Here is a 26,144-nt window from a genome sequence, read left to right on the forward strand (position 1 = left end):
GTGACTCCAAGATGCAGCCAAGTTTGAAGAGCACTACCGGAAACTGGTTCTCAAAGGGGGATCCCTGGGCCAGCCGCACGGTTATCTGGGATCTGATGGCAGCGCGCGTTCGGGGACCGCCCAGGTCTTGGCAGTCAGAGTCTGGGGAGGACCAGGGGCTTTTGTGACGCACAGAGGTGGAGGGCCACCGAGTTAGGGCCTTGCTCTTCAGGGCGTGGCTGACGGACCGACATCGTGGGGATCACCTGGGAGTCTCAGGCTGGGTCAGAACCCCCAGTTCTGCAGGGTACCCTCGTGCACTCCCGAGGGGCAGGCCCAGCATACTCTAGAGTCCCCCAGCGTCGAGCACCTGCACGGCCTTTGCCAGATACTGTCCTGAAGTCCTTCCTAGCCTGGGTCACCCCCTGCCGTGTCCTGCTTTACTTCTTCAAAGAAACCTTCCTTCTTTGACCTTCCTTCTTTGACCTTCCTTATTTGACCTTCCTTCTTTGACCTTCCTTCTTTGACCTTCCTTCTTTGACCTTCCTTATTTGACCTTCCTTATTTGCGTCAAGACTCAGTACTGCCCCTGGGACTAGTACTCAGCTCTGTGTTCCTCTTCCCTGCCACCACCCCAGGGCCTGGCCCCCAGTGGCATTTAGGAACCACCTTCTGAATTCATTATCCAGAAGAGGAGACTGAGGTTCAGAGAAGGGCAGGGAGTGGCCCGGGTTCCCACAGTGAGCGAGCGATGGCCGGGAGGCCACGTGGCTTGGGTGACTCCAGACCCCAGTTATGTGCAGTGACCATGGGGAGATGCAAAGAGCATGACCGGGAGCAGAGTGACCGTCCTTGGGAAGCAAGTCCCTGAAAGAGTCAGGGTGGCCTGGTTCTCCCCTGGTCCAGTGCTCTGAGCAGAGCAGCCCGTCCACCTGGTGAAACCCACGCCGGGAGGACAGGGGAGAAGGAGGGCGAGTGAGGACCAGGAGCTCCCTGCCCGGAGCCACAGCGGGCAGGAGGACAGGGGACCCCACGGTGCTGCAGGGCGACCCCAGATCTTCTCTGGAGAAACTGCGCCCGGTCAGAAGGCAAAGCCATCAGAAGTCACGGAAAGGACCTGGTGGTCACTGCAGGGGTCAGCTGGGTGACGGGGCCAGTCAGTCCTGTGCAGTGGAAGAAACAAAGGGGGCCGTGTCCCTTTGGAATGAGGGAGACACAGGCTGGAGGCGACCCGGCAACCTGTGACCTCTGCAGCCCGCGGGCACTTGGAGATCCATGGGCCTCAGGAAGTGCCCGCGGACGTAGGGGACCGCGTAGCACACCGCCTTCCCCGGCAAAGCCACAGGACGAGGTGACTGGCCATTCCAGGGGAGGGAGAAGACAAGATGGCCTGATGTGGAAAGGACACTGGGGCTACTTTTTCAAGGACTGTGCATATATCACCCGGGACCTTGGAGATGGATTCATCTTAAAAGATAAAAAAAAAAAAAAAAAAAAGGCGAAGAAAGGCCTCCAGGCGGAGGGGGCGGGCAGCAGGTGCAAAGTCCCCGAGGCAGACCTCACTTTCCACTTAGCCAGAGGAAAGAGGGCCCAGCGAGTGGAGGGGGGAGGGGGGAGGCGGGCAGACAACGGGAAGGACTTCCATCCTCTTCTGTCCTCTTCTCCGTCTTTCAACTCAGGTCACCCTCACATCAGCTCTTTGAGGTCGGGGGATAACCGTCCTCTTGAACAGATGGGGCAGTGCCAACTCACCCAGGACACAGACTGATCCCAGGGGTGGGCAGAGGAGGACACTGAGCAGGCTCCAGCACTCACCTGTCCCCCAGGGGGGCAGGCGCTTCACACTCAGGCTACAAGCGGGTGGTCGTCATGTCCCAGGGGACGGTGAGAATCGAGGTCCAGATGGGGCCCCCAACTTGCCTGAGGTTGCTGGGGGCTGCAGGGCTGGGAATCAGACGGCCCTCCCCTGGCAGCCAGGGCCTTTCCTGTCCCCAGGGGCTCTGGGCAGAGGACAGTGTCACACGGGTTCTAAGTCGACTTGTGTCTCCACTCAGGAGACAAGGACGCCGCCTCTGCACAGGGCTAGGTCATTCCTCTCCAGCTCGCAGAGACAGAGCCGCTTACATGCTCCAAAGCCCCAGGAGGAGGAGGGTGTGTCCTCCGCCACCCACTTCTGGCCTGAGAGCCCAAACCCTCTCCGTGGGACTTCCAGGAAGGCTGTCCCGGCTTCATACCAGATGCAAAGGGAAATGTCATGTCTGGTGACAGCAATGATCACTCATGGAAGCCTTTTTGCTTAAAAGCAAATTCCTTGTGACCTCAGACTCCACTAGACACATTTGTGCCCATGAACCGTCATCACACAGTGAAAGAGAAAGAGCCGGGGGTCTCAGAATACCAGCAGCAAATCCCAGAGCTGCCCAATAAAGGGTTAAGCCCAGCACTTGGACTGGTTAGCTTAGTGCCTTCTGCCAACCCCAGCTCCACCAGGAAGGCCTCAGAGCCCAGAGAGCCAACAATCGATGGCATTGTTCTCGCGAAAACGAGTCTGGCTGCATCATCTGTCAATGAGTTTTTAGAGCTTGATTCTCTCCTCTGCTTCCTTGACTCCAGCCCGACCTGAAAGCAAGGGGCCAACGGGTCCTTGTCCTGTGTCAAACCCCTGTGAACAAAGCGCAGGCCGGGACCGCAGATGGCAGAGGAGCCGGGAGGACACAGCTCAGAGCCACGCCCCGAGGGCCACGCCCAGGGCCTGGAACAGCCCCGAAGCCGGCTCTGGTCTGTGGCAAGTGCAGCGAACCCCAGGACCGAGATGGAGAGAGGAGGCTGGGGCACGAGTGTGCACACCTGTCCCTCGAAGGATGGCACACAATGGCAGTGACGTGTGCCAGAGTGTCGATCTGGGGACACCGTGTAAATGACAGCAGGGGACGGGCCCTAGGGACGGTGCCTCGGGGACCTGCGGGTGGGTCCCGCTCCACCAGGGAGCCCGCCACCTGTCCACCAAGCTCTCTCCAGAGGCCTACCTTCTCCGTCCCTCAGGGTCCCCCGGGCGTCGCCGTCGCGGCTGAAGCTGGGGAGTTGCTGGCGGTGGCTGCTGACAGTGAGGCTGGGTGGGATCACTACTTCTAGCATCTCCTTGTGCCTGCGAGGGACAGAGGGAGTGTGATTTACGCATTCATCGTGCGTGCTCACTGATGACCCGAGTCCCTTCCCTGGGAGCATGGACATCAAAGCTGATTAACGCCCCCCCCCCGCCTTCTTAGGGATCCCACGTTATAAAAATGCACTGAACTTTTCATCCAAGGGAAACGAGGAATTGAAATGAGGTACCTGGTCCCCGGGAGAGCTCACCCGCCTGATTAATCGTCCCCTCCCTCCTACTGGGCTTTGCCATTAGAAAAATGACATCCAGGCCTCTCGCCCTGTCATCGGAATGAAGGGCAGCGAACTCTGGGGCTTCCTGGGGCAGGCAGAGGGGGCGCTGGGGTTTGGACTCCCGGAGGCCAGAGGCTCGGGGTGGGCTTGGACGCCCGGTGGCTAGGACGGGTGTCATTCGCACAGGTGCAGAGAGGCGGAGGCGGGGTCTGGGTCCGGATGCGTAACAAGTGCTTCCAGGCCTCAGGATGCCACAGCCCAGCCGCCTGGCCCTCCCAGGCAAGAGCTCACTGATTCCTGAGCTGCTCAGGGTTAGAGGATGAGGGCAGGCCACAGGGACAAGTCACCTTGGGTCTCTCTCTTTTTGGTACCAGGGATTGAACCCAGGATGCTTAACCACTGAGCCGCATCCCCAGCCCTTTTTATGTTTTATTTAGAGACAGAGTCCCGCTGAGTTGCTTAGGGCCCTGCTAAGTTGCTGAGTCTGGCCTTGACCTTGCAATCCTCCTGCCTCAGCCTCCGGAGCTGCTGGGATCACAGGTGTGCGCCAGGGCACCTGATGGACCTTCTGTGTTTTTGCTGAAAATGTCTCCAACTCCTGCATCTGTCTGTGTCCATAGAGACTTTCCCACACTCCTGCCCGTTGGGTGGGGAGGTGAAGTTCCTAGTGAATGCACCAACATCACACTCAAGGGCTCGGCCACGCCTGGTGATGGTTAAAGCTCAGGCAAGCAGCTTCAGAGACGGCTTGCTTGCTGGGAGCAGCGCAGTAGCACAAGGCCACCCTGGGCGCTACCCGTCACCCCTGCGTTAACACAGCACAACATGCGCTAGCCACAAGCCGATCAATGGCCCACGGTCCTAGACTCAGGCTTCGTCATAAAGAGGCCATGGATTTGGAGCGTTTTGATATCGTGAGCAAGTGACCAGAACAATCTAAAGCATGAGTTTTCTCATCTGGGAAAAGTAGCTCCCTGACAAGGTCAAGATCAAGAGATTAAGAATAAGAGATTAAGGCTGTGAAGAGAGGACCCAAAGGCACCACCTGGATGCCATCCACTGCCACAGGAACAAGCTGGGACGGACAGGCAGAGTGGTCACAGAGTGGAATACAACGCAGCAGAGAAAAGGACTGACCCAGCTCTTCACAGATGCCAGATGCAGACCTGTCAACGGAAGCCGGAGCCCAGCAGAGGCAGAAGGGCACTGGGTGGGATCCTGTTTCCACAAAGGCCAAAGCCACAAACCCACATTCTGTGCCGCTGAGGACACGGCTGCACACGAGGAAGGGGTAAGCGATGCAGGAGCGTACGACACCAGTTTCAGGAGAAGGTCCGGGGGATGCGATTTGGGAATTGCTGCCCTGGGGGCTCCCGCCGAGTTCATGCAGTGTGAGTTCTGGGGTTGCCGCGAACTGGGGCCCATGGGCCAATCCAGCATATGCCACCTGTTTCTGCACACCCATGAGCTAAGTGTGACTTTCACGTTTTTTAATGGTTGAAAAAAATCAAAAGAAGGATCCCATTTTGTGATGCGTGGAAATGTGGTAAGATTCAGATTTCAGCGCCTGTGGGTGAGGTGTGATGGGAACACACCCTCCTCCTGGGTTTGCTGTCTTGTCTGTACCTTCACGTCGCAGCTCCTGGGCTCAGTCGTTTTGACAGAGTCCATACGGGCCTCACAAAGCCGAAGACATTTTCTATCTGGCAAGAAAGACGTGGCACGTTCTGGTTCAGTGTATCATCAGGCTCTGGGTAGAGCACTACTGCATGGCTGACTGTGATCTTCGCAGGCCTGCGACACTTAATTACTACCGTTATGAATTACTTGCCCCATGCATGTGAGGCAAGTGCTCTACCAGTAAGACACAGCCCCGGCCCCTAAGGAGACAGCTTTTCTTTTTTTTAAGGCAACGCTTATCCCAGGATATCCCAGGAAACACGCACCGGTTAGTCCAATGCGGGAGTCCACACGGATCAGCTTCTAGTGCTCATAGCTTTACATGAGCTAAGAAATGTTGGCTCCTAGCGATCCCAGGTACACGGGCAGGCTGGGTACCATTTCCCCCAATGCCACAGGGCACGGTGGGATGAGGCTGGTGTCCTGTTTCTTTTAGACCCAAAGCATGTGGTCTGGTGCGGGGCAGAGGGCAGACAGGGAATCTGCTGCCGGATCGTAGGTGCCAGAAATTTGCGTTTTATCCAAACCCACTCCCTTCCTTCTTTTGAGTGTGTGCCAATACTTTAAAGTTAAAAAAGAATCGATGCACAATTCAGCACTGGTCTCCAGACAGCTGGACGCTATGGCTCTGGGCAGCAAAGGCAGTGGACTGTCAGTCAAAGTCCAAATCCAGTTAACAACAAAATGAGGGCTGGGCTGGGGCTCAGTGGCAGACACTTGCCCACCATGTGCAAGGCGCTGGGTTTGATCCTTGGCACCGCATATGAATAAATGAATAAAACAAAGGTCCATCATCATCTAAAACAAAAAACCAAAAACAAAAAACCCCAAATGAATCGTTTCTACCCCTGAGGCTTAAAAAATATTTGAAGTAGTTGCCAATATTTTAAAAAATAAGGCAGTTTCACATAAAAATCTGCATTTTAAACTTGAAAATGGAAGACTATTGCCAGAATCCAGCCTGGCAGCCGTGGGCTGGGGTGACCAGCAGTGGCCCAGCCACTGAAAGCACAGGATCCAGTTTGCCACAGGCCCCACCGCTCCCTACTGGCTGACACCGGACCTCTTCTTCCAGTTGTAGGATTTCCTCCTTGTCCCATCTGTGTTCGAGATCCCTGCAGCGGGACACGCCCAGCCTCTGTCTCCCGGCTTCTTCACTGAGTGCTCCTGTCACCCCGGGAGCCCTGGGCCCAGCCAGCATCTGTTGGTTTTGCAGCAGGGCGGGAAGGTGTGGGAGGTCAGCTCTGGGAGGAGTGAACGCTGCTAAGTTGGGTGTGGGCACCCTAGTCCCTCGCCCAGGATCCTGAGGCCAAGCCAGGGGGAAGCATCTCCATCCCCCACGGCAGCGGGCGCAGAAGCTCGCTCATCCCGTCATCTACAGCTTGTGCCGGAGGGCAGAGGAAGAAAGGGACGGAGGGAGAGAGGGACAGACAGCAGGAAGTCCTTATGTCCATCAGGATTGTTAAAAATTCCTGCTGATCTTAATTTTCACCCCCCTTGGCAGCGGCTCTAATGTGTTAAATATGTAAATGTGTGTTTTATGTGTGGCCTGGGTTTTAATTCACATGTTCATTAGGTTTTTTATACTCAGTGTGCACCGTCAGTTTTAAATGTGTCTGTGACGTGTGTAGATATCTAATGCGTACGCACGTCTATGTGTTTAAGCGTGTGTGGATACCTGCCGGATGGAGAGCTGGCTTCCAGCTACGGTTCTATACCAACTACCTGCTCCATTAAATTTACGCATTGCCCGAGTGGGTAGCAGGTGGCCTGCCTCTCCCAGCACCCTAGAGCATGCCGCAGTAAGTATCTTTGTTTCTCTGCATGACAAGTTTGGGGTGCTGCTCTCATATCATTCACCCTTGTCTGGCTTTCTTGTTCATTTGTGGGGGCGCCTGGTATTCGCTCCTTGTTGGCTTCAGATGTCATCAATTTCTTAGTCTTCATCTGAGTGTTTTCGTGATACAAAACCAAAAAATCATTAACTTTTTCCCAATAGTTACTTAATCTATTTTTTTTCTTTCTTTCTTTCTAGGTATATAAAAAGATCTTTCTTTATTCCTGAGATTTAAAAATGGATCCACGTTAAGCTATTCCCTTGGAATTTCACCCTTCCTATATAAATCTTGATTCATCTGAAGTTTTGCCTTTATATAAGGTTTAAAGTAGCATTTTTCTCTACTATCTGGGAAAATTCAGATAAGCCACTTTCCTGACTCACCTCCCGGCTGACAGGACACCTTGGGTTTCCAGTGCGATTGCACAATCATGATCAGAAACAAAAGCCGTGAGGACAGTTTTAAGCCCTGGAAGATGACGGACCAGGACCTGGAGGCCCAAATCCCAGAGGGGGGAAGTGGGTTGGGTGCAGCTGGTCCCCACTCCTTCCCTCCAGACAGTCGCCATGGTCTAAGCAGAGTGACAGCGTAGCTTTCCCCTGGCCTCAGGACAAGGCAACTCCGTCACCAGGAGGGGAATCCCGGGGTATGAGGACCACAGAGGTGGGGACCATCTTGCTCCCAGCTGGTGCCCCCAAGGCAGAGGCTGGGCCTAAGCTGGGTGGGGGGAGGCAGAGGAGCCAGGCAGAAAGGGGGGCTCAGCCAGGACCAGCAGAGCTTCTGGCAACTCCCCGAGAGCAGGGGACAAAACCGGAGTTCACGGCCCCCAGGATGAGGAGGCTTAGGCCAGACCTCCAGCTTCCAACTGAGACCCCCGGGGGGTCATTCCTTGGATTAAGTGTGAACAAACAGATCTTGGTCTGTGTCATCTTAATCTCATACTGGAGCAAAGGGATTTGCCTCTACCGTCACTATTTGCCAAAAGAAAAGTCACTCTTCTTTTGGGAAAGATGTCATCTTCTAGTCCCTAAATTTCTTTCATCTTCCACAGTTTTTCATTGATGATAAAAATGACGGGGCATGCCAGGAGACAGGACCAAAGCACCCAAAACTAGACAGAAGGAAAAAACAGATCCACACGAGGTTCAGACGGGAGTGCAAACCTGGGCTGCCCACTGTCTGTGACATCGGGACCAAGAAAGAGGATGTGAGCCCGGGAGTGCTACCAGAGAATCAAATGGAAATTCTAGAACTAGAAAATAAAACAATTGAAATTCAGAACTCCAAAGAGCAGCGGGACATTGGGCTGGCCTTATGAGAGCGGCCTGGTGGGTGAGCAGGGGGGCTCGGGAAGCAGCCTTAAACCCACAGAAGAAACACGGGACATGGCGAAGGGTCGAAGTCTCCGAGATAGGAGCCACAACGGGGAGCAGAGGGGGTGTCAGTAGAAACGCATATCTAGAGAAACAGACAGAGGCTTTCTAAGATGGATGAAGGACTAGAAGTTTGGCAAATCCCAAGCAGGATAAATGCAGAGAGAAGAACCCCTCGGCAGAGCACAGTCGAGGACACGTGCAAGGACATATTCATCTTCAAAGCTGGAGGGCTGTTGGGAGCACTGGCGTGCGCTTGTGATCCCAGTGGCTCAGGAGGCTGAGGCAGGAGGACTGCAAGTTTGAGGCCAACTTAGCAAGGCTGTAAACAACTTAGTGGGACCCCGTCTCAAAATAAAAAGAGGGCTGGGGATGTGGCTCAGTGGTAAAGCACCCTGGGTTCCATCGCAATCCCACCCCCCCCCCCAATCGAAAGCAGAACAAAAAGATACAATGTCATTACAGGAAGAATAATAAGCCTGATAAGTGACTTTTTAGAACACATGGTGGAAACCAGAACATGGTAGGGTTTCACCTGCCAATTTGGACTCCAGGCCAGCAAAAAAAAAAAATCCTCCAAAAATGAAGACAAAGTAAAAATGAGACAAACCATGATTGAGATCATTTTCCAACAGCAGACCTGCACTACAAAAGAATGTTCTAGAAGCATGAAAATTCAAAGAGCAACATGAGTGTGAAGAGGTCAAACCTAGTTAATATATTTTAGGATCTTGCATTTTTCTAGAAAAGAGTCAACCCACCAAGATATGATAATTAAAATGTCCATCCTTTGCAAAAAACAGATACAAGATCTAAAATTCAAACCGAGCAATCCCAACTCCTCGTCCTCTGGAAGTGAACAGATAACACTAACAGAGCGCGTCAGTAAAAGTCAACAGGATCCCCACTTGGGAAGGTACCGAGTGCTCTTTCCCGCTGTCAGCCACAGCTCCAAGCACCCACAAAGTAGAGGGATGTGAGTGGACAGCTCAGGGCAACCCGGTCGGGTCGGCAGAGTTAGAAAAATCCTTCCAGAAATTCTAATCTCAGCCCCTGTTTTCTGAGCGCCTATTATGTGCTAGGCAATTATCCTGATCACTTGACATTATCTCCTTGCATTCTCCCAACCGCCCCGGAGATGGAATGACGTGGCCACAGGACACACACTGGGGTCTCAGCACCGGCTCCTAGAGAACGTGAGTCCTTCCTGCCGGTGCACTTACCCTGGCCCGCCCCGGGGATCTAAGAAGCAGCTTTTCAAGTTTCTGCGCAGTGAGAGTTGTGTGTTAGGAGTCATGTTGTTTTATTATTGAATTACAGGGCAGTGGGGGCGGGAGACTGATTTCTCGGGTGTTCTGAGGTCTCCGAGGGTCTTTACCTGCCCTGATTATGTGCTCCCCTGACAGAACAGGGAGGTAAATAGCTCACACTTGGGGAGCATTTCCTCGGGGGCCAAGAGCTCTTTCCAGCATTGGCTCCTTCCATCCTGTGAAGTAGGTAGGATGAGGAGACTGCGGTTCAGGGTGACTTGGCTCCTTCGTGGTGGAGCCAGGAGCCACAACCAGGCAGCCTGGCTCCAGGGCCTGGGCGCTTAACCATAGCTTCAGATAGAACTGGGTCAAACTCTGAATCCAGGGCCCGTCGGATCTAAAGTGACTAAACTGCCCCGTCAGAGCACCGAACCTGTCATCGGTCCGCGAGGTGCACATCCTAGCTGCTGTCTCTTATGGCTGTAGCTCCCGGGGAGTTGACGGAACTTCTCTGAGCCTCAGCCAGGTGACCGGCCCGGTCACCCTGAACATGAAGTCAGAAAGCTCGGTGGCCGGTGTGGTTATTTGTGTTCATAGAGACAGGGCTTGGGACGCGCAGTCCCCGCATTGCGGGTGGACTCTGGGAACTGACCTGGGCATCACAGTAGGAACCTGTGGTCTCCTGAGTCTGGGGGAAAGGCTCCCCCCACCCCGCCCTTCTTCACAATTATTTGAAACAGGAGAGCAGCAGGGGAGGAGGGGAGAAACCGCCGGCTTTCCCAGAGTGGGCGAGAGGCCTTCGCTTCCCTTGATCAAGGCAGGGACAGGCGGCCGGGGCGAGGGATTCATTTACCAAAGAAAAAGAAATTTCTGGCCTTATTGCAAAACCCTGATATCTCAATGGCCTCAGGACAGCGCCAAGGGGAGGGAAGGAAGGGGGGGAGGAAGAGGCGTCCAAGCCCCCGCCCCCTGGCCTTCTGGGCCTGCTGCTGCGCTGGCCGCTTGCACCATTTGTTACCCTTGTCACCACCCTGGTCCCCGGGGACTGGGAAGCTTTGGGGGAGCGCGGGGCCCGCTCAGGAGCAGAGAGATGACAGCTGGAGGGTGGGGGCGGGGCGGCTTCAAAGGCTGGGAAGGATCTGAGCAGATGGAGGGTCCCAGGCGGTGGCCCTCACCTTTCTGCACCCCTGAGTGCACAGGCTACCTTGGTGAAGACAGGCCTCCTGCCGGCGAAAGGCAGAGGACAGATGGCCAGTCGGCCAAGAGGACTTCAGAGCGCGCCAGCTCCTAGCACCGAGGAGGGCCTGGAAATCGAAGCCGCCGACCAAGATCGCGGGCTGCTGGGTAGACGGCAGCTGTGGCCTGGACCCAAAAGTTTCTGCCATCCCCCCCCCCCCACCATTGGATTTCAGTTCAAAATACATCTGCTTCCTGCAACCCATCTGGGCCCTGGTCTCTCCCACGTCAGGGGGACAATTGCTTCTGAAAGCAGAAGGTCATCTTCACTTCTTCAAGTGTCCACCCATCCGGTGCCTCAACAGGTCTTGTAAGGTTCCCGAGGTCTCCTGGGGGGCCGCGGACAGCAGTTTTAATAAATCCCTACAGTGTGATAAGTGAATGTACTATCTCAATAAACGTCCTCATGAACCGATATTCAGGGGGTGCTGGTTACCTGTGCAAACCTGTGCACAGATAACATGTCAATCACGTACCGATTTACACCGCCCGCCCTCCGAGCACCGAGCCAGGGGCCCCCAGTCCCCTCTTCTTCCAGGATCAACATTACATATAAGATGAGGTCAGAGTACGTGACTTGGGGCTCCAAGGTCCCAGGCCATCCCCAAAGGGACAGACACGTACCGGGCCGCGGTGCCTCCCTCGCCACAGCCATTTCCAGGTTAAGCTCTGCCGAGTGCCCCCGGGCAGCCCTGGGCCAAGGAAACAGGAGGAGAAAGCAGACGCATCCACAGTCCGGACAGGGAGAGCGTGTCGGGAACAGCGTGCAGGGGACATGCAGGCACCGGGACACAGAGACCAACCAGTTCCCTGCTCTCATTGCAGACCACATCCTGGAGTGGCACTGGCCATCCCGACTGGGCTGGAGGTCATTAGTGGCTGCCCTCCAGCCGTGGGGAGTGGAGGGTCCCGTTCAGCCTGGGCCTTATTCCCTTATTCCCCTTAAAATATAATTTTTGACTGGCCAAATAATATCTCAAAACATTTGTAAATAATTTTAGAATTTCAGAGAAGATCCAAGCCACCCTTGGCCGCTGCCTCCCCTCCATGTGGTCAGGATGAATACACGGAGCAGATCTACAGGGCTTTCCACACACACCCAGGAGCCCACAGGAGCCCACAAACAGGTGCTGCTGTTCTACAGCTGTTTGGTGAACGTGTTTTTATTCATGTTACTGACCTGTCGATTCTGCTCTGTACTCTTTCCACACTCATGATACAATTCCTGGGCGTTCATGGCCGTCATGCCACAGAGATCTAGCTTATTCTTTTCCTTGCTGTATAGTACTCCCAGGTATGCCTACCCCAGAGTTCACGTGGCCAGTTCTTGTTTCCCAGTTTTGTGGTTTTGTTACCAAATCCACAGTGACTGGGACAGGCCTTCTTGGGTTCGTCTGTGTGTAGTTCTCTAGGAGTGGCTCCCCAAGGTCAAACTGCTAGGTTTTCTCATTTCCCATTTGCATATTGCCCCTGAGAGTGTCCCATCCAGTTAACAGTCCCAGGGGCCACGTCTTGTTTCTCCTCCTGACGACGTTTCTACTCCCTGATCTGAAGGCTGTGATCCAAAGCTCTCGCAGGAAGACAGTGGTGTGTGTGTGTGTGTGTGTGTGTGTGTGTGTAGGGGTGCTGGGGATGCAACCCAGGGCCTCACACAACCCAAGGCCAGCATCCGCCACACAGCTCCGTGCGATTACTTTAGCCCCATCTCTCAGTCAAGCAGATCGGGAGCCTTGCGTGGGGGGAGAGCCAGCTGGTCCGGCTCTGGGTCCTGGACTCCGCGCCCACCCCCAGGCCTGAGGGGTTCTCACTGCTGCGAACTTGGCGCAGGTGAAGGGCCCGGCTGAGCGCTGCACTCTGGGTGCCTCGTTCTCAGCGCATGTAAAACAACGGCTCATTATTTGGCTAATGAGGTTTTGCTGTCCGTGGATTTTTTTTTTTTTTTTTTTAAGAAACTTTAAACTCTGAGAATAATTGTAGAGTCACAAGAATTTGCAAAAGTAGTGCAGAGGTCCCGAGTACCCTTCACTCAATGTCTCTCCTGATTTCATCTTCCTTAACTACAGTGCGACATCACAACGGGAAATGGACATTGGCGGGGTAACATGTGGAATAATGTCCCCACCGCTGTCACCAATATAGAGAACAATCCATCACGCGAAGACTTCGCCCCATGGTGAACCACCCTGGTCCCTCATCAACACCCTTCACCCCTGGTGACGAGTCTGTTCCCCATGTCTGAAATGCCATCTTGAGAGCATTACATAAACAGAGTCCCCCAGCATGTGACCTCCTGTGACTGGTTTAAGAAAACAAAAGTGACCCACGATGCAAATGCAGGGGCCTGTGTTTTACGATGCGCGCTCCAATATTCTCTAGGCCCACAAGAGGCGGCCTTCAAAAAGGCACCCAGTGTGCGGTGACAGACGGGAGACAGGACCACACACGTCCGTCTGATTTCTGGCTGGGTTCAGGAGGGCCCTGGAGCAAAATACAGAACTTTATAGAACATTTCTCATGCAGAGCCATAAAAAGAAAAAACCCAGACCCACGCCCAACCCACAACCAGCAAAACCAGGCACCGAGCAAATTACCAAGGACTCCCGGAGCAGGGCGGGCTGCCCTGGCCAAGGACAGCAATTACGCCGAGTGCTTGGGGGCCACAGGGGGGCCTGGGGGCCACCAACAGGCCAAGAGGGAACCCGCCTGGGGGTGGGGGTGGGGGGGTAAGGACATGCTGCTGAGAGCTCAGTCGCAGCCTCTACCCTCGAGAGACGCCACCCTTCACCGTCCCTCTTCTTGTTTGCCCAACTTCAGTCCACCACAATGACCACACCCATCAAAAGGGGACAAGCCTTGTCCTGATGTTATAAAGCAAGGGCATTTTAATTTGGGAAGAGAGAGAGAGAGAGAGAGAGAGAGAGAGAGATTGGAGGAGCAGAAATCAGAAACCAAGTAATAGAATAACTCCATTCCCAGCTTCCCACCCGGCCCCGTGGAGCATTGGCTGTTACCAAGGTGAAAGGTGAAATTAAAGACCACTCAGACCCGGCGCTGTCCTGTCTGGGGCCAGCCCCAGAACAGGGCCCCCATCTGCCCAGTAGTCCCTCCGACCTGGCAGAGTTTCCATCCCATTTTATAGAGAAGGACAGTGAGGAGTTGAAGACACTTGCCTTGGATCCAGCCCCAGCACCGTCTGACCCTGACACTGGGGTCTCCCGTTCCACTCTCCCGCCATCTGCCGCTGACAGCAGCAGATGTCTTCAAATTAATCTTCTCTATGACCCATCTCCTCTAATTACACCATTAGCCTGACTTCGCATGGGCCATGCAGTGGTTCGGGGTTTTTAAATGTTGTTATTCTTGTTTTGAGGTTGGCTGGGTTTTAGGCAATTTCACAGTGAAGCCCCCACCCCATCCCTGCACCCGGCTCCCGGCTTCCTATTTGGTAAACTGGTTTCCTGGTGAGGACCAGCAGGTCTTCCTCATGAGAAATTCCAGACGCAGATCCAGGAGTGGAACGGATCGCAGAGAACCCACCGCGTACGTGGAGCAATTTGTGAGTTGATGGCACATATCTCTTGTCAGCTTTTTTATTTTCCTCTTTGCTAAAAAGTGTTTGGAACAAACTCAGACCAGCAGTCTCTTCTCTCCACCACACTTCATTAAACAGCGGACCCCCTCCCTGAGCACACGCAACAAGCCCTCACAGCTGGCCCACCGCCTCCCGGGCCCCGCCCCGCCTCCCGGGCCCCGCCCCGCCTCCCGGGCCCCGCCCCGCCTCCCGGGCCCCGCCCCGCCTCCCGGGCCCCGCCCCGCCTCCCGGGCCCCGCCCCGCCTCCCGGGCCCCGCCCCGCCTCCCGGGCCCCGCCCCGCCTCCCGGGCCCCGCCCCGCCTCCCGGGCCCCGCCCCGCCACCCAGGCCACGCCCCGCCACCCAGGCCACGCCCCGCCACCCAGGCCACGCCCCTTCATTTGGTTTACAGGTCTGTGATCAATACCCATCACACCTGAGGTTTGACTATGGTGTCTGTCATAGCCCTAAGATGGAGAAGAGCCTCCCCTCCTTTTAATAGCCTTCTGACGTGTTGAAGAACTAGGTTAGTTGTCTTTTAGAACATTTCATGTTCTAGATTTGTCTGTTTATATCCTCATGGTGTTAATTTATTATCTTTCCACTGCATTTCCTATTAACTAGCTTTAACACATGTGAACACGTTCAAGTAACTAGGGGCAGGAGGGGCAGAGCAGTAATGCTTCAGAAGTGGCGCTAAAGGCCAGAGGTGTGGCTCGGTGCTAGAGCATTTGCCTAGCAGGCATGAGGACCTGTTTTTTTGAGTTCCACTCAGCAAAACAGGAGGCCTTCAATGTCCAGGGCACCCCATCTCCCAAGCAGCCTGGGAGGTGGGCAGAGCCAGCCATAGCCTGGAACAATAGGTGACTACACAGGCTCCCTGGGGTTCCTGGGTCTTGGGTTCAAATCCTGGCTCTGCCATTTACTAGTGGGTGTGGGATCTTGCTTGACTTCTTTACATCTGCAAAATACCCAGAGTCTCCTGATGGAGACTGTCCCTGTCCCCCAGCCCCAGCAACCATCATCTCAAGGTCAGTTCTGTCCCATATTCACACCATCTACGTTCCCTCTTATAGTATTTTAAAGTGAATTCCAGAATATGGTTCCATTTGTAAATATCTCACTATGAATCACTAATGAAAAAGACCCCTATTGAAAACAGTCTAATCACATGATCACGTCTACAGAATTCCTGAACACCACCCAAACAGGCATTCATTTATTCTAACAAAAATTCTGTTGTGTGTGTTTTTATTCCAACTTAAAAGTACCTGTGGACAGTTTTTAACATCAGTACACATAGAACTACCTGGTCCGTGGCATTCCACTGAAATGATGTGCCCATGTTTATTTAACCCTTCCCCGACTGGGTATTTTATATAGAGAGGCAGATAAACAGACTGACGTAGGCTTGGCTCAGTGTATCAAAGAATGTAAACAATATATTGCCATTTCTATCAATGATGCAATGAATATCTACATATCTCAGGATTTCTCAGCCTTGGCAGTGTTGAGATTTGGGGTAGATGGTTGCTGGTTGTGCAGGGATACCCTGTGGACTATAGGCTGTTCAGAAACACCCCTCATCCCCCTCCTCTCTGGATACAATGGCTTCCCTCTCCCCTAGTTGTAATAACCAAAAGTGTTTCCAAATATTGCCAAATGTCCCATGGGGTCAAAATCAGCAGTGGCGGAGAAACTTTCCTCTACTTGTATACACACTTAAGCAAGTAGAGAGCTCCAGTTTCCACTGAGAAACCAGTGGAGAAATAGAAAGAGAGGAGATTTCAAAATGGCGGCCACTTGTGGACACTATCAGTTCCCACCAACACTGGATTTTAGGAAACACTTTCATTGTATTTCCATCACGCTTACTACAAAGATCTGAGAACTGACTTTTCACCAAGAATTGCAGTTTAGTGTCTTCAAATTAAGGGGGCCAACCAAAGATCCCTTCAGTTGCTCTGTTTTTGAACGTCATGCTTTGGTTTAGTGGAGCATATGGATGAACATTTGATAAAAGTGGCCTTAGAGATGGGCATGGCATTGTCGCTTTGAATTGTAGGGTGTGTTTCCGGGAACAGGCTGGCCTCTGCATCCCCCACCCCACACTTAATCACAAACTGCATTATTGTGGGGCTGAAACATGGAGAAGGGAGGGACTTCCAAGTCCTAAACGAAGCCCGAACTCAACAGCCTAAGTGCATCCCCTTGGCCACAGTTAACGCCCGCGCAGAGCCTGCTGGGAAAAATGAGACAGGTCCCCAAAGGGCGCCTCGTGGGCTGAGACAGGCCAAGTGATTAGGGAGATAGGTTCCAGGCTCCCAGGTCGGCTTAGGCCAACTTGAGCTTCAAATGCTGAAAGCAGGCTGGAGAATTCCCAGGCTCTGGAATTTCTGGGGCAGTGAAAATATAGCCACAGGAAAAACAGGTGAAAACAGAGAAAAGGAGGAAGATGGGGGAAGGATGGAAGAAATGAGAAATCTAAAAAAAAAAAAAAAAAAAAAAAAGCCACTGTGCAGAGAGGACTTAAGGCACTTAGCCACTCAGCCACACTGGGGAGCACCCACTGTGTGCTAATCACTAGGAACCCAGCGGGGAGCTCCTCACCCTCAAGGGCTAACATCCTGGAAGGAGGGGCAGTGGCTGGGGCTGGCCACCAGGTGTCCAGGACCCTGGCCACGCCCATCGCCCAGATGTGTGAGATGACGGTGCAGCCACAGCTGGCTGTCCACATGCCCACTGCCACGGCTAGACGGGTGGGGCGTGGCACCAGCAGCTGTGCCCTGGGCTTCCTGGACCTGGCTCCTTCAGTGCCTCAGTCCTTCACCCTCGGTGACATTGACATTCTGTTGTCCCCTAAGAGCAACAGGCTCCCTGCGACCTGGGGGTCTACGCATAATCACTCCTCTGTCCTTGATCTGTGTCCCCTCCTCCACCTTTAGGCCTCGGAGTAAATGTCATTGCTTCCAGGAAGCCACCCCATCCCACCACTGCCAGCCCCACGCTCACCCCCGTCACCCCCTGCACCCTGGACCCCTGGGGTCAGTAGGCCAGTCCTTAACTCTGTGACAAACGACTTCTCCCTTCAGACGTACACAGGGGCGTGAGCCACTTGTGGCTTGAGCCGTGGCTGCTCCACACTGAGATGGGGCCATGAGGCGCATGTCGGGTCTCCCGGAGTTGGCACCAAAAGGAAAACCAAGTGTTGGTGATCCTTTTAAGTTTTGCTGTCTTGGCTTTTGCTATATTGTGCTAAACTGTTTCTCTATATTTTTAACGCGGCCCGCTCCGTGCCTGGGTGAGGCCTGGACGTCCTCCCTGGAGGGTGGTCATGAGACCGGCCGCTCCCCGAGGAGGCGGATTGTTAACCAGGTGCTCCTGTCCACCCTGTGCCCCCAGGGGGCCTGCACAGAATGAATGAAAGAGATGGACAAACCGAACAGGGAAGACCCCCGGGGCTGCCCCCGGGTCTCCTGGTCAGGGACACACTGCATTTTCAGGTCTCCCGGACACCCATACCCCTCCAGCTGCAGTCCCACTTGCCTAACCCCGGGCGACCCGGGTGCCAGTTTGCAGACGGTGGATTCTGCAAACACCGCGGGTCTCGTTCCCTCTGAGCCACTCGCATCCCAACAGAGGACAAGGAGCCAGAACTTCCTGCAAAAGTCAGCAGACGGCGGCTTGGAAGTCCGTCAACCTTGACTGGACAAACATTCTAGGAAGGGCCACTCAGACCGGTGGGGCACGGCCTGGCAGACGGAGCCAAGGGAGGCGTGGCCGTGCCCAGCTCGGGAAGCCAGGAGCCAAGCCAAGCCAGCCCAGACCTGCACCCGCCGGGTGGCTCACCTGTCCCAGGCCAAGGGAAACAGTGCTCCGCGTGGGGAGAAGGCACCGTAGGTCAGGTGCGGCAGGTCAGAGGCGCGGGGATCCGGCCCGCAAGGCCACCGGGCACTGTGACTTCTTTCCAGCCTCTTGCTGGGGCCGAGGTGGGATGTCCTCTGCAGTGCCCAGGACTCTGATGGCTCCCAGGTCTGGGGCTCTAATTTCCGCCCACGGCTGGGGGTCAGATGTGAGGGGAGAGGACCAAGAACTTGAGGGGCCGGAGAGAAGGCAGATCCAGCCTCGGGCCCTTTGAAGCTGAGCTTTAGGTCCTCGGGCGCCCAGGGCAGCAGCCAAGGCCCGCCAGTCCTGCTGGGCTCACGCTTGCAAAGCGGCTGTCCCCGCAGGCAGAGTGCCTGGCACAGGATTCGCACCCAGGCCCCACTCCCGCCAACCAGGGGGCCAGTGTAGAGGCGGATGTGACCCGGGGCCTTCTGCTGCTCTGTCCATGTGATGTGCTGGAGCCTGGCTCTGCTCCCTCTCCAGTGGCCAGGTGGCAAAGCAGCCAGGCCGTGACTCACCCACCTTCTCGGCGAGCTCCGGCCACTCCCTGCTCCCAGCCCGTCACTCCCTGAACTCACCACTCATTGACCCTCCACCGCCGCCGCCCAGGATCATCCCTGAACTCCAACCCAGGAAGCACCGCTCCCAGGGAACGCCCCAGATGGGTCGGGACCCGGGCCTGAGGCTGCGGCACTGGGCTGGAGTGCCAGTCTGCCACCTGATGACAGCCGTGACCCTGGGCAAGCAATTTAGCCTCTCTGGGCCTTGGTTTCCTCATCTGAGAAATGGGTTAAATGAGATAATGCCCCAGAGTCTTTGCAGACCCTCTGGCAACAGGAAGTATCCAAATAAGAGCCCCTTGTGGGCCATGCTTGTGATGCCCGGCCTCAGGAAAGGTGATGACTGACGTCAGGGCGCCCCGGGGAGGGCTGGGAGCGAACCCTGCTGTCCCCTCCACTCCCTCCACAAACTCACTTCCCTCCATCGGAGTGCAGCCCTGTGCTGCGGGGGTGCTGGGCTCTCTCTGCCGCCTCCCAAGACTCCAGCAGCCTCCGAGGGCACCTCCCAGCCTCCGCTGCCCGCCTCCCAGGCCTCTCCAGGCCCCTGGAGCGAGGTTTAAACACACACCTGACCTTGCTGTGCCCCCACTAAAACTTCTTTAATGGCTCCCCACGGCCCTTGGGCTAAATTCCAAACTTTCACAGGGACTAGGAACAGTGGCTTTTGAATTCTCTGACCCAGACTCAGGTTAGAAACCCCTCTACAATGCAGCCCTGTGTCCCCCTCTATCAAACCCGGAATAAAAGTCCCAGAACACGGTGCCACCCCCGTGTGCACCACAGGCTGGGGTCTTCTCTTCTGTCCTTGCCACCACCTCCCCCGTGGGCTGTGGCCCATTGGATTGGTTTCATGGCCCACTGAGCGCTGAGACATGGCCCACTGTGTGCTGGGACCGCAGTCTGAGCCCCCTTGGCTCATGAGCACTGAGAGCCAGGGCGGGCAGCCCTTTGACCGCATCTCTCCCCACTCCTCCTGGATGCACAAGTTCTGCTGAAGCTCCGGGCACCATATTCTCTCCTGCCACTGGGCCTTTGCACATGCAATTCCTTTGGCCTAGGGCCTTTTTCTGCTTGTCCATCTGGCTTAGCCAAAGAGACCTTCTCAGGAAGGCCACCTGCCTTGCCATCACCCTGACCCACCCACTCGAACCATTTTGGGACTTGATAAAACAATGCCTGGCTCCTCTTCAGACTAACTGGGTCAGATGCCTTGGAGTGTGAGACGTAAATATCAGCATTTTAAGAAGCCCATGAGAATGGAGAAGCCCACCCGCTGCCCGCGGTCCACTGCTTGGCCTGCTTCCCGCCTCCAGGTGCTAATCTAGTTCATCTCACGTATTTACTCGTTTGTTTCCGTGTCCTGCTGCTGGAACCTCAGCCCAGGAACTCGGGAGGGAGTCGCTCTCCTGGGCTCAGCCCAGCACCTCTCTCACCAGAGCTGCCCGGGTCCTTCCCAGAGTCTGACCACGTGTGGGCCTGCCCTGAGACACCCGGGGTGGGGGTGGGGGCGCTGGCTGTGGCTACCGAGCCGGGCTTGCCCACCTCTGCACTGGAGGGTCTCCTGGAGCCCAGCCACGTGACCGTGTCCCTTCACGGTCCCAGGTCTCTGTGGGGAAGGTGGCAAGAGCGCTCCAGGTGGCACCTGGCATTCAGCCAATGCCTCCTGGCAAACCTTGGTGCTTAGGTTCTTACCTGAGGGTCAGAACGCCCTGGGGCCCAATCCCAGCAGCTCCTCTGGCCGGGTGTCCCTGGGCAAGAGCTGGACTTGTCGGGGACAATCTGACCTGCTCTGTTAGCCGAGGGCCCTTCCAGGGTCGCGTGACTGCAGCTGTTTCCACAGAAGCCCTTTGTGAGGTTTCAGACGGCGGCAGAGATAAACCTGGGCTGTCCCCGTGGAAGCCCTGTTCCTGGGAGCGGCCGCTGCACCTGCAGAGTCGGGATGACCAGGGTGGACGGGTGGGGGGACTTCCCGTCTGACACTTCAAGATGCCAGAGTGGGAACGGGCGCAGCCAGGTGTGTGGGTGAGTGTGTGTGAGTGTGAGTGTGTGTGACTGTGAATGTATGTGTGTGTGTGTGTGTGTGACTCTGTGTGTGTGTGTGTGTGTGAGTGTGTATCGGGGGTACCAGTGGCAGAGAAAAGCAGGAGAAGCGGACGCTCCCAATGTCAAGTTCATCCTAAGCAAGGTGAGGCTAAAGTTCCCTGGAGGGACAGTGCCTGGCTATCACAGCTCAGGCGGTGACAGGGGCGATTTTGAATGTGACCCCACCCCAGCATAGAGGTCATTGGAAATGTGTGGCCGTCCCCTGGTCGTCACAGTTCTAGAAGGCAGGGGCCAGGGGGCAGCTCGGCCCGTCCTACAGTGCACAGAAGCAGCCCCTCTGCGGAGGACCCAGCCCCGAGACCCCGCAGTGCTGAGCTGAGACCCCGCGCTGGAGGGAAGGTCCGCGCACAGACAGGAGCAGAAGCAGCTGGAGAGGGCTGCGGGCTGCTGTGCCCTGCTTCCTGTCCGTCCACACTTCCTTCCTATTTTCTGGGCATGTGCCACGTGCTGTGGGGTGAGGAATATAGAGGGTCCCTCGTGGGAAAGTGACCGCTTACTTCTTTAACGTTACTATCTACATCAACCACGAGTGAAAACTCACACAATATGTTCCTTGGTTTTTTTTTTTTTTTTCATAATGTAGAAAACATCAGATTAATCAAAGATCAAGAAATTTTCTTGCATCCAGGCATGTCTAATTTTCCTGTCTAAAGCATCCCCCGAGCAGCAGGGAGCTGGCTAGAAATGACCGGGTTTTCAAGGTGTGGCTGGGCTTCTTGAGTTTTCTCATTTTCTGTTCTTTTCCCAGTGCACCCCAGGGCCTTGGCACATGCTGCTCTGCTCGGTTGCTCTTCCCCACCTCCTCTTCACATCACTGCTCTTCCTCTTCCAGTGTCTGCTCAAACATCTCCTCTGTGAGTGCCCCGTCACTGGCTCGTGTCATCGGTCCCTGCTTATTGTCTGTCCCCCCCCACCCCCAATGTCAAGTTCATCCTCCGATTCAGAACAATGCTTGGCACACTGTATCAGTTCCATACATGTTTGTGGAAGGAAAGAAGCAGGAAGGAGAGCAATTAAGAAAAATAAGAGCAGGTGGATTTGGGGACATCTGGGAGAGGAGCAGCCTCCTGCCCGACAGCTGTTTCCGTCCAAGCTCTGACCTGTGGTTCAGGGGCCAAAGACCTGCCCAGCAAACAGGCTGCCGCTCCCTTGGAGGGACACTACATTTTTATGCTGCATCTCCCCAGAAATCCCATGCCAGGGAGTGACTGTGCCCCCAGACAGAACCACATCAGCGACGACACAGGCAGACGTCCCTTCCTCCAAGCCACCAAAGAAGACCTCGTGTATCCCCGGACAGCAGGAGCCGCTCCCAGCCACCACCCCCTTAGGAGCACTTCGGGGACTTCGGCGTGCTCTCTGCGCACGTGGGGGGTGAGGGCCCAGCTCCCGCGCCGAGGGCGGGGCGGCTCCATTCCGTGGGTCCTCCGTGGCTCCAGGGGGGACCTTGCTGATCCACACCACTGTGCCCCCTCCCCTCCGGGCCTGCTTCTTCAATCCCGGGCTGCACCTCCTGGGTCACCCCCTCATGGGCCACTGCCCTGAGTCTTGACCTCAGGATCCGCTTCTGGGGAGCCCAGCTTGAGATGCCACCCTCCAGCACAGGGGAAGCTGGAACTGGCTCCTGGGTCCCTGGAAGAGCTGCCGAGCACCAGGCCTCTCCGACCTGCTCAGCGGCGGCAGCGGCAGAGGGTGTTCAAGCGCGAATTCCGGATTTCTTGGGGATGCGCCTGCTCGCCGGGGGCCGTCCCTTCGAGAACCCAGCTTCAAGGGAGCCTGGGAGACCCAGTCTGTCAGGCCAGGAGGGGCCAGGACGGAGCTGGAGAGGATGCTGCAGAGACACGGCATGTCCCTCACGGGCTCCAGCACCCCAGGCCAAAGGGCCACTGACGTAAGCCTGGACGAAGCTCTTTCATGTACCAGGCGCTCACGCTGTGCCCAGGCCCTGCACCTGAGCTACAGAACTGACCAGAGCCCACCATCCATGCCACCACTTACCTTGTCCAGACCAGGCAGCCCCTTGTCCCCTGCTTTCCTGTGTGTCACATGCACATAGGACAGCGCCCACTTCCTAGGGTGGATGCAGATGTGGGACTCAGCTGGATGGGTCAACACCCTTGCCCTAAGTCAGGCAGTGAGCCCCTGACGCAGCCAGGGACTGCGACCACAGCTACCCGCCTTCACACGGCCTCTGTGCAACACACACACACACACACACACACACACGCACACGCACACACCTTAAAACAAGAGTCAACACCTAAAGAAAATTATCAAGCTTGTCAGCTAATCTGAGTAGCCCATGCATTCAATAAACATCTACTGAGCACCTACTGTATGCCTGAGAGGATGTGGGGCCAGAGAGGCCCCCACCATCACCTCCATGTGCAGCCTGAGGATGACTTCAGAAGACTGAGAACAAAATGAAGTCACGGGTCAGAAAGCAACTGGAGGATCCAGCTGGACCTGAAACTGATGCTAACCCCAGACGCTCAGCTCCTTGAGTCCACCAGTCCTTTTTACTTGAACCAGTTTGAACTGGGTTTTCTGATACTTGTAACTGAATGTCCTGATTGTGAGAGGTTTGGCCCAGCTTACTCTCATACTGAGGATAGTTCCGAAGGCATTAAAACCTCTCTGTTTCTTTGACTCACCATTAATGTCAGAGTTTTCCATAAAAGAATCTGGGTCACGATGTACAATATAGTGCTTTTCTTTTTTTTTTTTTTTCCTTTTTTTTTTTTTTTTTTTTACCTGTCCGAGATTTTATTAGCAGGACCACAGCGGCCAGTCGCAGAGGAGAAGGGAGGAGAGAGAGAGAGAGAGAGAGAGAGAGAGAGAGAGAGAGAGAGAGAGAGAAGGGGGGAGAGGAGGGGAGAGAGAGGAGAGTAGAGAGAGAATATAGTGCTTTTCTAAGCAGACTCCTTAAAATATGACCTCAGCTCAAGTTTAAAGACCTTGTGTTTGGGGGGCCCTGGTGGCCTGACCAGGGGGTAGGACAATCTGGGGCTACACTCCCTTGCTGCCAAGCCCAAAGCCCCACTCTAGCCCCCTCTCTACCAGCTGTGAGCTCACAAGATCAGACACATGACTTCAAGATGCCATTTCCTTAGCCGCACAATGGGAGTAAAATTAGTCTCCACCTCCTGCAATTTTTAAGAAAATTAAATGAAATCTAATCAAATGCTTTATATATATATATACACACACACATAAAGCAGCTGACACAAAACAGTAAATATGTATGAATAAAACAGGTATGTAGTCGTGCACGGTGGTACGCGCCTGCAATCCCAGAGGCTCAGGAGGCTGAGGCAGGAGGATCGTAAGTTCAAAGCCAGCCTCAGCAATTTGGTGAGGCCCTAAGCAACTCAGTGAGACTCTGTCTCTAAATGAAATATTAAAAAAGGTCTGGGAATGTGGCTCAGTGGTTAGGCGCCCTGGGTTCAATCCCTGCTCCTCCCCGACCAGTAAATAAACAAACAAACAAAAAAAGAAATGTAAAGAGCTGGGCTTCCAGAGTGTGGATCTCAACACTGCGTTGATGGTGACCATCTCCAACTTGGATGAAGACACAGCGCTCTTTGAGGAACGGGCGTGTGCTCGAGTCTGTGAGTTCAGAACTGACAGTCACCTTGGAAGTAGGGTCAAAGTCGTAAGGTTAAGCAGTGATGTGAGCGTACTGGACGGTGGCTTTTAGCAGGAAGAGGGTGAAGGGGATTTTCAGAGGCCTCTTTCGACAGTGCTTGTCGGCCCTGGGCCTGTGCCAGGCACAGAGGACACAGCCCACAGCAGCTGAAGTCACCAGGGTCTCCAAACTGCAGAGCCACACCCCAGAGCTTAGTGAAATCAGTGTGGTGAGCTGTGACCAGCACTTTTTTAAAGAACTGAAGTAGACTGAGGCAGGTGGATGGCAAGTTCAAGACCAGCCAGGCAACTTAGCGACAGCTTGTCTCCAAATAAAATATAAAGGGCGGGGAATGTAGCTCAGTGGTAGAGCACTTGCCAGGAAGTCCTGAGTTCAATCCCCAGCACCACCGCCATGAAGGAAGGGAGGGAGGGAGGGAGGGAAAAGAAAAGAAAAAAGAAGAGGAAGAAATAGACCAGGTTGATAACCCACGGCCCCTGGGACAAACCCAGCCTGCTGCCTGCTTTATAGATAAAGTTTTATTGGCACCCAGAGGTGCTCGTTTGTTTTCAGGTTCTCTATGGCAGAACTGAGCGGTGTTAACAGAGACCGTGCAGCCCACAGAGTCAAATATATTTACCACGGTCTTTTACAGAAGAAGTCTGACGCCTCCTGCGACAGAGTCATGTGATATTTCACTGATGCTGTTCACCAGATATTTTGGATTTGCGGTCTGGGTCCACAATGGGTCTGCACTTCATCCAGTTTAGAGTATGTCACGGGACTCCCACCACGTCAAAGAAGTGGTAAAGGAAATGGTGTGTATTCCTCTGGACAGGTACTTGGAGAGCGAGTGTGTGATGTTCTGTACCTTCAGGGTCCCCAGATGACCCAGGAGGGACATGGAGCAGGAACAAGAGATAAATGTCTATTGTGTCAAGTCACTCAAATTTGGGGTTATTTGTTACTGCAGCATCATCAAGCTGATCCTGACTGATATAAGTGGAAAACCTGAGTGCTTGTCTCTGGTGGTAAGGATGAGGGTCGTTTCTGGAAACCTGCTTTTATACATGTATTATGCGGGGGGGTGGATGCAGTTTTTTTGAGAGTGTGATATAAAATGTGTTTCTCACTGAGGATCATGATCTAAAACTGCATAGCAACACTTGTCTAGAATTTGGAAAAAGCTTGAAGAGTCCAGAGAATAACACTGAACAGATCTGAAAGACTAAACAAGGAAACTTGGGAGGAGAGTCTCAGAAGCTGCATGTGGAGGCCTGGTTTCAAGGGTGTGGAGTACATTTTTGAAAAGATGCTTCTCAGCCAGCCACTCCGGAGCTCTCAAGGACAGGGGTCAGCAGACACGTTGTGTAAAGAGCTGCACAGTAAACATTTTAGGCTGCGGGGGCCGGGAAGTCTCTGTGATAACAACCCCACTCTTCACTGTAGAGGGAAAGAGGGCCCAGAAGAGGCAGAAGGGCAAGGGCAGGGCCGTGTGTCGATAAAACTTTATTTACACAACAGGCAACTGGCCAGATTTGACCTGTGGGGCTCAGTTTGGTGACTCTGCTCCAGGAGAGGACTCGAAGGAGCATAAGCAGTTTGGAGCAGCAGGAAGGAGGACTGGCATTTAGACCCGCAGAAGGACTAAAGAGAGTTCCCAT

General features: G+C 54.5%; 1 protein-coding gene across 1 annotated transcript in view; it reads right to left on the minus strand.

The window, feature by feature from the left end:
- Window positions 1-26,144, minus strand: part of Eya2 (EYA transcriptional coactivator and phosphatase 2) — a 189,094-nt gene that overhangs the window by 124,607 nt on the left and 38,343 nt on the right. The window contains exon 2 of the mRNA XM_077109204.1: window positions 3,006-3,124. Within this exon, the coding sequence (XP_076965319.1) occupies window positions 3,006-3,114 (109 nt within the window). The 5' untranslated portion in view covers window positions 3,115-3,124. The remainder of the gene's footprint in view (window positions 1-3,005; window positions 3,125-26,144) is intronic.

The sequence above is a fragment of the Callospermophilus lateralis genome, chromosome 3 (genome assembly GCF_048772815.1).
Source record: "Callospermophilus lateralis isolate mCalLat2 chromosome 3, mCalLat2.hap1, whole genome shotgun sequence".
Taxonomy (NCBI): Eukaryota; Metazoa; Chordata; class Mammalia; order Rodentia; family Sciuridae; genus Callospermophilus; species Callospermophilus lateralis.